We start from the raw sequence: 12,006 nt of genomic DNA, 5'->3' as shown, positions 1-12,006 counted from the left end.
TTCTGTCTTATCAGATTTTGTAAAAATAATACCACTTGTCAGTTTTGCAGCTCCTTCCATCTAGAGAACTAAAAGCATTTCACAATCTTTTTTCCTCATGCCCTTCTCTTCAAGGCAATCTTTACTGGGCTGGGTTTATTTTTATCACTGCAACAACCAGTTTTTAGAAACTTTTGCAAACGAAAAAAGAAAAATGAGAATGGCACTGTAGCTGACATTCATTTTAGCTGTTTCCTAGTGTGAACATTTGAGTATTTCTAAAATTTTCTCTCCAAGTATGTCTTATTTTTTCTTAGTTTGTCCCAGTTCTAAGTCTCTATTCTGCTGATTGGGTAAAATAAGTTTTAGTGTAAAACCTTATACCCAGCAGAATGACCTCTTGACCTTTGAGTTAGATCTCCCCCCTACCCCCGCCCTCCCTACAGTTCCAAGAGCTCCTTTTTCATCACTGTGTTCAGTATAATCACAGATTCCAGGAAAGTTAGCACTGGAAGGGCCTCTAGGGATTACCCAATTTAAGCCTCTCTTTATATAAATGATGAGATTGAGGCCTGGAATGGCTAAGGGACAGGCTCAAGGTCAGATAGCTCATTGATGGCAGAGGTATGGCCAGAATCAAGGATTCCTGATTTCCGGTTCAGTATTCTTTGACTTTCCTAAACAAAGAGGGCTCTCTGGATAGAATTAGAGCACACCGTCACTGAATCCTAGTGCCAGCCAACAGGTTGATTTACAGTCTAGCGCAATGAAAATTGGGAGAAGATTTTATTTTTCCAGTTTATTTGTCAAATATGGAATGGTAGTGTTGAATTCATAGACATTTTTTTCTGACCTGTGGGTCTTGTGCAATTTCTGTGCAGAGGAGACTGTGATTTGAAATGACTGGTGATTTGTGTACCTTCCTCAGGCCACCACACCATCTACATCGGGGTCCATGTGCCAAAGAGCTACAGGAGAAGGAGACGTCACAAGAGAAAGGCAGGGCACAGAGAAAAGAAGGAAAAGGAGAGAATCTCTGAGAACTACTCTGACAAGTCCGATGTGGAGAACGCGGATGAGTCCAGTAGCAGCATCCTAAAGCCTCTCAGTGAGTACTCCCTGGGTGTGGGTGCCTCTCTCTGCTTCACTCCCGCAGCCTGGGGAAAGACACGTGTCAAGATCTTGTGGCTAACAGGGAGGGACGCAGCGATACTGGAGTGGTGGCCTCTAAAGCGTAATGTCTCTGGAGAGGCTTTTCTTGTCCCAGCAGGTTGGTCTAGGAGGAGATCTGGTAAAATTCTGAGCTGGTCAGAAAAGATGTGACAGAGTTTAGGCGTGGTTGTGTGTTTTGACTAGTGAAGGAGGACAGAATGTTATAGATAGTATTTAACTGCAGTTACCAACAGTAACTGGGAGATTCTTCAAGAAATTTTTGGATTGTTCCTGCTTAGCAATAGGTTGTATTAAGATAGTAGGTCAAGATGAGAAATATATATATATATATGTATATATATGACATTTATAGGAATATAGGTGGCATTTAGCCAGGTTGATTTAAAAAGGAATAGTGGGAAAGCATCCTGAAAATCAGAGAAGGATATAGAGTGACACAGCTCTTGAAAGGTTGAACCTATTAGATATCATACTTTGGATAGAGGTGTTATTAGGAACAGAATAGCAGGAGGTCAAAGCACATCCTTGGATTCAAACGCTAGGGTGGATGTGTGTTTAGGTGTATGTGTCTCTTGCTTTGGTTCCTTTTGATATGGAGAACGTTTGGCTATCGGGGCAGCTTTGTGGCTGAAGGGAACATGAATATATGCTGTAGAAGGGAGAAGCAGTAGAAACATATGCCAATTTGGGAAGATTCCCCAACAGGAGTTACATAGTGACAGCTTTTCATGTTGGCAGAGCTCTCAGCACAGTTCTTCCTCTCTGCTACACTTGCAGAAGTCTGGAACCTGCAATAGAACGCTTTATTATGGGTGGTGGAGATAAAGATCCAGTTCAGTCTTTGCAGGTGATGAGAGGCCAAATTAGAATTAACAGCTCAGGTGTGTTGAAAAGTGAATTTACAGAGTTAAATTAAAGAGGGTGTGAAGTGTAGTGGTGTGGATCTGTGAATTTTTTTTTATAGTCTCTCTCCTGGAGCTGAACAGGTGGCTTAGCAGCTAGAGAGGTACTTATGCTGAGAGGAGCCATCAGGTGGACCACCAAATTGAAGAGGAAAGTTTTGAGGACAGTTTGGAGATGTTCCACTATATTATAATTTTAAAGTGTTGGAATAAATGTAAGACTTAGATGGGACCAGAGGGCAGGAGGCAAGAGTTCTGTGCTTTTCACTGGAATGTTGGGGGAGAGCCTTTCTGAAAGGAACTGTTCATATGTTGACTAAAAAAATGGGGTCTGTTTCAAGCAAACTCCTTGAAATGCAGCCAAAAAAGTTCACAGTTAATAGTCTGGAGGAACAAAAGATAACATCCCTTTCCAAATAAATTACTACTATTTATCTCCATTTGCTATCTGTTTTGGCAAGGCCTAAGCCAGAATCAGAGGTGCGTCTCCACTGTGTGTGCGTGTGTGTGTGTGATCTGTCTCTCTGTCTCTCTCTGTCTCCCTCTCTCTCTCTCATAATCTCTCATTCTGCAATTTAAGAACAAGAGTGCATCATCACTATAAATACTAAAAAGGAAAGAGATGCTCACCTACACAAATGGGCCAAGGGATTTTGAGATGATAATTATGTAATAGCTTTTTAGGAAGGGCAGTGGAAACAATGCCAGTAATACTCAAGTAGGTAATAGTGAATAAACAGGTCAGAAAGGTACTGAGACTGAACCTGTCTCTCCCACGGGGTTCCTGTGGCTTTCTGTGGCATTTGGGGGACCAGTTTGAGTACAACATGTAAAATAAGGAAGGCAGTTCATTCTCTTTACCCTCAGAGGTCTCCTCCCTGGGGAGTACTGGATTGGGTTGTATACTTGGTTTCTGAAGCGATCCTATGGAGACGTCATTGTTAAGGACAATGATAATAAAGAAATGATTTATAAATTTGTATTTTATAGTTGTTACTTTCTGCTAGTCACTAAGTTATGCTGTCATATGCCTGTGACATATTTGACATGAGGCATCCAATTTGACATGAAGATCCTCTTAGAAATTACCGTATTTTCTCCACTGCTTATCATGGAGACTAACGAGATTGGTCGCTGGTTTATCTGGTGCAATTCTACTTAAGATTGTTGCACTCAGATATGGAAAGACATTTCAATCTGTGATTTGGCGGAAGCTACAGGGCTCTGACACCAACATGAAGATAAAATTCTTATGGGAAAACTCACTGAAATACCTGCCATTACTGTCTGTCAGGAACAGCCCCACCCAGTTTATGTTGTTCTTGGATCTTGGGTTTTTGAGTTAACTTATGTTTACAGACATACCAGGTCCTCTAGACTAGATTCTTGCAAGGGCCTGGCATTGTAGCAGGTCATGCTTGTAACTTCTGAAGAAGCCCCACGTGGAAATAGAGTAACTTGATGAGAATCATCTCTGATTTTTTTCCCTTGCTGTCACCTCCATATGCAATCCATCAATGACTTCTGTTGGTTCTACTTCTAAAATATGTCTGAATCTGTCTACTCTTTTTTGGTTTGGCTGCCACAGTGTGGTCCAGGGAATCCTTATTTCTTGCTTAAGGCAACTGCAACAGACTCCGCCTTTCAAGTCTCTTCCCACACAGTGGCAGCAGTGATCATCATGAAGTTTAAATTGGGTCATGCCATTCACTCCTTAGAATGAAATCTCGGTTGGGCGTTAGGGCCCACCGTGTCTCACCAGAGTCCTTTGTGTTATTTGCTCCTTGTTCACTTTAATTCAGCCACGGTGATTTTTTTCAGTGGTGCCCAAACCTTTTCTGCCTTAGGACCTTTGCTCATGCAATCCCATCTTTCTGGAATGGGCACTCATTCTGGCCCCGGTTAGCTTTTCTCTCCCTTTATGTTCCAGCTTTAAAGTTTGGTCTCTTGAGAGAGGCCTTTTCCTACTGCTCTCTCTGACGTAGGTTCTCCAGTGTTAGCCCCCCCTCACTTCTTATCTCTTTCCTTCATAATACATGTTTCACTTTGGGACTTTGTTAGCCTACAGTTTTGTCTTGTGCTGATGGTACACCGTAAGCTCCCTGAGAGCTAGGATCAAGTTTGTTTTGTTCACCTATGTTATCTCTGGCAGCTAGTACAGTGTCTGGTACATAGTATATATGTGCCTAATAAATGCTTATTGAAGAGCAGTTGATTACTACAGCGGAAGACATTGCTTCTGTTGGTCTATTTCCCACATTATAGGTAAAGATCCAGTTGATTTTCTTGTTTTTAATCCTCACACATGATCTTTTATATTTCCCTGCTCTGCCTTTTTCTCTTGCCATTTCAATCTGGTCCTAACTTTTAATTATGCTACTTTGGGAAGTGCCTCATTATTTTAACTATTGCTAAAGTGGTACTTTGGTCTGGGTACACGACTCCTGACTGTGTTGAGTTGCTCGTCACCCACAGGTGTTGGAAGGGATTGATCCACAGAGCACATGGATTCATCCCATACATTTAAAAATGCTTACTATTCCGGGGCTTCCCTGGTGGCGCAGTGGTTGAGAGTCCGCCTGCCGATGCAGGGGACACGGGTTCGTGCCCTGGTCCGGGAAGATCCCACATGCTGTGGAGCGGCTGGGCCCATGAGCCATGGCCACTGAGCCTGCGGATCCGGAGCCTGTTCTCCGCAACGGGAGAGGCCACAGCAGTGAGAGGCCCACGTACTGCAAAAAAAAAAAGAAAAAAAAATGCTTACTCTTCCGGACGAGAATGGCAGCTCAGCTTCAGAAGCCATATTAAGGAGGCACAGAATGAATAGTAAAGGACATTTATAACAAGACGTAAGCCAAATATCCTCCAGTATTTAGGCACATTAGGAAGATGACATAATTAACGGGTTCATTTAACTTATAACACAGATGCTTTTTTCTCTTCTCTGTGGCTCTGGTCTCAAGACAGGGCTTCTAAAGAGTGGATGCACATTTTGAATCTCATGCATCTGGAGCTTTGAGGAGGAGGCTAGCCACCCTCGTTTCCCCTCCGAGCTCAGTGGCAGCTCTGAGTCCTCACACAGCTGCTCTTCTCAGTGTGGTGTCTGAGCTGGTGTCTCAGCTTGGGACACAGAGAAGAAAGCACATGTGAGAAGTGTGGTACATGAGCAATGGGGAGAGAGGCTGGGGGAGACAAGTGAAATGGAAGAGCAGGCAGGAGGAGAGACAAGGGAACGAGGAGGTGGTGTGTGGAGTAGGTGGTGGAGAGAAAAGCTAGATTGTGCTCTTCCTTAAAAATAATCCTTTCGCCTCCCCCACCATACACTTTTTTTCCCCCTAAGTTAGCAGCTGCCATCCTCTGAGGGTTGCCCATTCTGGGTGGGAAGGTGGTCCTGGATGAGCTAGGCTCTGCAAACACAGTGCAGTGACCTTCCATCGATGGTTCTGACCTCTGTGCTTTGCGTTTTGTTAGTGCCCTGGGATGCTTATGGGGGAATCACAGGCTGCTCTGTGACTGCAGAGACTCTGAAGATGTGTAGAATGTTGGGAAACAGAGCTACAAGCAGAACATCCTGTTCAGCATAGTGGTCTGATGTGTAGTATATCTCTTGACAAGCTTGCACATGCATCGGCTCTGGGCGGTGCTAACTGCCTCGCACACCTATGTCTTGCCCATGGTGGAATCTGGTCGCTGGGTATGCGCACACACATTCAGTCTTGTGGTATTCTTTCTTAGCTCTTTGGATGTGTACCAGAACTGATGCATTTATGCTAGTGAACATTGTTCTGTGAGCCTGGAACAATGGATGCCCATTGGTGATCCAGTTATAGTCAGGAAACTGAAGCAGAGAAATGGGCAGCTGCTTTTGTTCGGTGCTTCCGGGGAAATGAACAGAGTACCTTTTCATAAGAGCCAAGATTATTTGGGGTTTTGTCATTTGACTTCCCCTTTTCCCAGCGCACACACACCCCTGCGCCCTCCCCACACCTGACCTCATTCTTCTGGGTGCATTCCTACTTTTTCTTGATTCTTAAATGTTTTTAGGCAAGACCCTTAATGCTGATATCACAAAGTAAGATTTAAAAAATTTTCTGTGTGCCATTTGTGTATCCCCCAAATGAAGCAGTATGTAGGAGAGAAGGGAGTCTTTGGAATGTATGTGAAAGGAGGTAGATTCTGTCCCTGTTAGGAAACAAAACACAAAAGAAATATGCCATCTTTTTCATCCTCTTCTCTATCTTTCATCTTATGTACGTAGGAGGAAGTACTTTATCTTTAGGTCTGAAACAAAGGCTTTTGGTATTTAAAAGTAATTGAAAACTTAAAGTTTGCCTTTTCAGAAGGGCCACTTGTGATGGAATTTTACTGGAAAGGTAGTGTATCATATCAGTTAGGAGCACATATTCAAGCCACACAGAGTTCGAATCCCAGCTCATACCAGCAGCGTGGCCTTGGCAAGATACTTAAGCTCTCTGTGCTCCTGTTTCCTCTCCTGTAAAAAGGGAATAATGACAGAGGTTACTTCATAGTGCTCTGAGTATTAAATGGGAAGTGTATCTGGTTAGCAATTATTATTTTGGGTTATTCTGAACATTTTCTTCAAGCTCATCTTTTCCCATCCATTGTACACAGGTAATGCCAAAGCTTCAGACTAAAACTTTGCAGAGATTAATTCCCTGTGAACATTAATCACTGCTTTTTAAGCTCTTCTGGCCTTTTCTACTATAAAATCCCACTAGTTCTTCCTTTGCTTTGGCTGTCAGCTTGGCTCCTGGCTCCCAAAGGCATCTTTGGGAGAGCTAAGTCTCTTAACTTGCCAGTGGTACAGGCTGGATGCTGGCTGGCAGGTGAAAGGACCAAGGAAATGAGACTTTCACGGGGCAGAGGTGATACCTATTGTGCTGTGCCTTTGTGTAACATAGGGGCACTAGCAAGTGACTCTGCTTACCAAATGTGCCCTTGACTTCAGTCAACAGTTGGAATTCCCACTTCTGGGCCCCAGCAAGCAAATGGGCTGTTCCTTCTTTCCTGAAAAGGATCTCTTTCTGGCTCTTTCTTGGTGTTTCTCAGTGAAATTAATCTGGTTAAGAAGGGCAGTTGGGTGGGACGCATCAGCAACTCAAAGGCAGTGCTGTGCAGAGAGGAAAAATGTTTGGCATACTTCTGTTTTTGGTGGCACAAAGCTGGCTCAACAATGTTGTGTTTTGTGTGGTACAAATAATTGCTGTTTATTCCTCTGTGATGCTGATGAGTACAGGAGCACTGTGTCTTAGCTCTTCTGCCTTCTCCAGTTGGTTAACTATATAAACCTCTTAGGGAGCCTTGCATTTTGGAAACGCAGTTCTCTTGAAATCACCTTGAAGTGGCCTCCAAGTGGCAGTCCTTTACACTATGGAAGGGTGTCATTTCTCGCAGCCTCTGCCTATTCTATTACAATAGTTATTTCATTTTATCATGCTGTGAGATGTTATGAATAGTGCATTTACGTGTGTCATGGGAGAGTTGATGTTGCTGCTATTTATAGTGACTCATGAGTTCAAGAGGCCTCAGAGGGTTCCACTGTGCTCCAGGTGCTGGGGTACTCAGGGCTAAAAAGAGACTGTGACTTGAGGTGGAAAATGGGGGAAAACTAGAGCTGTATATGGAATTTAAGATGTGAAGTATACTCTAGAGAAGGGAAGGGGGTGTAAATGACTATCTGTCACAGGTATTACTTCCTCAGCAGAAGGCAGGACTCATCCTGTGGTTTGGGTTCAAGGATAAGATTGGAAGCTTGGGGGTGTGAGTGTATTTGTGAGTATGTGTGTGAGAATGTGTGTGATTGGAATGCACTGAAAAAATGAAAGATACTGGTAGGGATCTTCTTGAAATGGTATTCTGTTCAGGAAATTTCTCATATCAGAAAAAAAAAAGATTCTTAAAGGACTGTATGGGTTCTTAATACCAAGGATTTAGATTCAGGGCTTTATGGGTTTGAACTGTTGATGCAGAAGTTGGGATGTGGGACCATGGGGGACCATGGGTATATTCTATAAATAAATTCTCTGGAATTCTTCCATGACCACAATCTGGAAGCAGGAATGTTGGGTTCTTTTAATAACTTTCCCATGGATGGGGAGTGTTGCTTGACTTTTCATTACATTTCTATAGAGGTGTTGTGAGCACGGAGTCCCCATCATCCTCTTACCTGTATAATCAAAATCTCAGTAATCCTTGATTCTTCCCTATTCTTTTTCTCCCATAATCAGCCACTCACTGAGTCCTATTGGTTTTTCCTTCTAAGTATCTCTTGTGTCTGCCCTTTCCTTTGAATTCCTAAGGCATTATCTTCTTATTTGGATTTTCTGCCTTTAGTGTCTAACTTGAAATACAAGGGAGTTATTTCTTTTTTTAATTAAAAAAATTTTTTTTATTGGGGTATAGCTGTTTTACAATGTTGTATTAGTTTCTACTGTACAGTGAAGTGGATTTCCCTGTGCTATACAGCAGGTTCTTCTTAGTTATCTACTGTATACATATTAGAGTAAATATGTCAATCCCAGTCTCCCAATTCATCCCCCTCTCACCGCCCCACTTTCCCCCTGGGTATCCATACGTTTGTTCTCTACATCTCTGTCTCTGTTTCTGCCTTGCAAACCGGTTCATCTGTACCATATTTCTAGATTCCACATATATGTGTTAATTTACGATATTTGTTTTTCTTTCTGGCTTACTTCACTCTGTATGACAGTCTCTAGGTCCATCCACGTCTCTACAAATGACCCAATTTCATTCATTTTTATGGCTGAGTAATATTCTATTGTATATGTGTACCACATCTTCTTTATCCATTTGTCTGTCGATGGACATTTAGGTTGCTTCCATGACCTGGCTATTGTAAATAGTGCTGCAGTGAACATTGGGGTGCTGTGTCTTTTTGAATTATGTTTTTCTCAGGGTATATGCCCAGTAGTGGGATTGCTGGGTCATATGGTAATTCTATTTTTAGTGTTTTAAGGAACCTCCATACTGTCAAAATGCACTGTTCTTTTTTTGGGGGGTGTCACATGGCATGTGGGATCTTAGTTCCCCAACCAGGGATTGAGCCCATGCCCCCTGCAGTGGAAGCACAGAGTTGCAACCCCTGGACTGCCAGGGAATTCCCTAGAAGGGAGTTATTTCTGACAAGGCTTCCAGGTATCTCGCAACCCCTGGACTGCCAGGGAATTCCCTAGGAGGGAGTTATTTCTGACAAGGCTTCCAGGTATCTAAAATGTCCCTTCCATCTAGTCTCTCTTTAAATAAACAAACAATAATGGTAATAAAAAAAAACCTTCTAATGCTTCTCATTACTGAAAGCAGGTTCCTCACTTGAGGTCCATAGACATTTAAAAAGAAATTGAGAATGTAATGGAGTTTCCTCTACTTTTTTCAATAGTTTAATGAAAATTATAGGTTTCTTCTGTTTCAGCAAGGCCTTAAAGAGAGCATTTACACCCACTCATAATGACTTCCCCAGTTTTTGAACTCCTGTGGCAAGTATTTTACAAGTACATTACATATTCTGGTACTTAGGCCTGTGATGCTTCAAGTGTTGACTTAACCTCTTTCATTCAGCTGTGTGTCGTCTCTCCAGCCATATCATTAGAGCCTCACGGGCAGGAGCAATATTTCGTACTTATTTTGAGTCATGTTCTGAAATAGCATATCCTTTGAGTGGATGCACAAATAAAATGTCTAGAAATTACCAGTTAGTTTAAAATATTCTGCTGTGTCTGAGAAATAAAAACTGAAGAGGAAAGGTTATGTAATTATTTAGTATTAACAACGACCTTAGTTAAAAAAAAATACTATCCCCCCCACCTAAATCTTATTGAAATGTGATTAAAATAGAAATCACCAGAGTTGTGTAAGAGGGTGAGTTGAATAATGGTGAAATGAAAAGAGAGAAAAGTAATTTTTCTCATGCTATATAGTTCTACAGCTTTGTTTTGCAATGATTAATTAGCACGTAAATAAAATAGAAATTGTTCATGTTTTCGAAACAGAAATAAAAGTGCTACCCTGCACGTACTTTTTCTCATGAAAAAGTATTAAAATGTGTGAAGATACGCATGTCAATGCAAGAATGCAAAATATTATTTTAGATGACATTTCTCTAAAGAACCATATTAACATGTTGAATTGGTGTAAGCTTGCCTCTGCATGACTGTTTGCGGTTCATATTCCACTGTGCTGAGTGAGGATAGTGTATAAAAGAGGTTACTTATGATAGTGAGATTTGTTAATCACTTGATGTCACCAAGGCTGTTTGTGGAGTGTCTTACATAGAGAATTTTAAGAATTGTTATGTATGTTTATTATGGATAAACAGAGTAGTCCATGTTGCTGCAGAGATGAACTTAGGTGACCTTTGTACATCCTTTTCAGAATCATGATGTAATGTTTTTGAAACAAGAGCATCCCTGAAATTTTTTATTCTTCTGCTATTTGCCAATTAAGCAGAATTCCATTTTTTTAAAAAGCAGGATTTACTCAATACCCTTAGAAGCCACTTCTGGTAGCTGTTTTACTGTGATCCATCAATTTGTATTAAAGTTATCCTTTGTCTGTTACCAAATTTTGCCACAAGGGCCACAGAGAAAGCAATTATATTTCATTGATTCTGCTTCCTTTACGAGGCTTTGGGAAGGAATAACTTAGGTGTAATGGAAAAATGTGACCTCTGGATGCAAATTTCCAATAAATATGTGGACCATATAGCAAGTTGTGTTTGTTCAAAACTGAAGCTGTTTTCAGCAGAAAATAGGGTGATTTCTGTTACCAAGTCATGGGGATAGCAATTTCTTTAACTAGAAATTCGCTGCAGATTTACCCAATATCTAGAATGCATGCATGAGCAACTCTAAAATCCTGTCAGTTCTTTGACTCTACTTCGTTACTGCTTGTGAAACTGCTGAATTCCCCAAACAGACAAAAACCAAGGAAACAAACAAGCAAAGAATTTCAAAAAGATTTTTGGATTCTTGTTTTATTGATGTCCACACCCAGAAACAGCTAATACTCTCCCTTGTTCCTCCAAGTTTTAAATATAGATTTTGAGCAAAAGATACTGTAGTTAAGAAGGGCTGGAGGTGGATAACTGGTGTTCCACTGGCCACTCATTTAGATCAGATGTGTGTGGCTTGAGGAAACTTTTTCTGAGCTATTATTTGCATGCTTGAACCAAACTTGGAAGGTTTATAGATTTTTTTTTCCTCTATGAAATGGACTGGAAATACGTTTATGACACATTCTCTTTAAGATCCTCTTATTCTGTTATTTTATGATTGTTTCTGACATTTGTAAAGACATCTAAGTGGTGAATATAATGGGATAAATTTGAGGATCTGCTTTGCATATTTTATATACAGTAGAAGTGACAGAGATGCTTTCCTTGTCTGGCAGGTGGGGAGAATGCACTGCCTTTAAGAGTGGGTGTGGAGAACTTTATTTTAATAGAAGGCGTGGAGAACCTTATTTTAATAGAAGGCTCACACTAGTTTAGACGAAAAAGAGATCAGTCAAGGGCAATGTATAAGAAGAAAAACCAACGTGAAGTTTGTATTTATTTTAAATAACAGTTGAGTTTTTAAAATGTCATTGAGTTCTACATTTTGGCCAGTCGTAGGGATAGAGGAAGAAAGCACATGAATGGCACTGAAGGTAAGGAGAGAGAGGCGATGACAAATTCTGAGAAGGAGAGAACGTGGAGGGACCCTTACTATCGAGAAAGACGGTGAGACCAAAGAACAGAAAAATCACTGGGTGAGTGCCAGAGGCTAACATTTCACCCCTCATAATAGAACCCCATTTCTTAGCAGGACCAGGTCTCTACATGCTCTCCTCAAACAAGTTCCAAGTGGCCTCTACCTGCCTTATCTTTAATTCCCCAGGGATAGTTTTTCATGATTATGAAATGATGACAGTGATT

At 41.3% G+C, this 12,006-nt stretch overlaps 1 protein-coding gene across 3 annotated transcripts in view; it reads left to right on the top strand.

Moving 5' to 3' along the window:
• SLC4A4 (solute carrier family 4 member 4) overlaps positions 1-12,006 on the top strand; it is a 351,925-nt gene that overhangs the window by 70,967 nt on the left and 268,952 nt on the right. For all 3 annotated transcript variants that reach the window (XM_065878162.1, XM_065878165.1, XM_065878163.1), the window contains one exon: positions 908-1,087. In XM_065878162.1, the coding sequence (XP_065734234.1) occupies positions 908-1,087 (180 nt within the window). The remainder of the gene's footprint in view (positions 1-907; positions 1,088-12,006) is intronic.

The sequence above is a fragment of the Phocoena phocoena genome, chromosome 5 (genome assembly GCF_963924675.1).
Source record: "Phocoena phocoena chromosome 5, mPhoPho1.1, whole genome shotgun sequence".
NCBI classification, from domain to species: Eukaryota; Metazoa; Chordata; class Mammalia; order Artiodactyla; family Phocoenidae; genus Phocoena; species Phocoena phocoena.
This window is presented reverse-complemented; position numbering and strand designations above follow the sequence as displayed.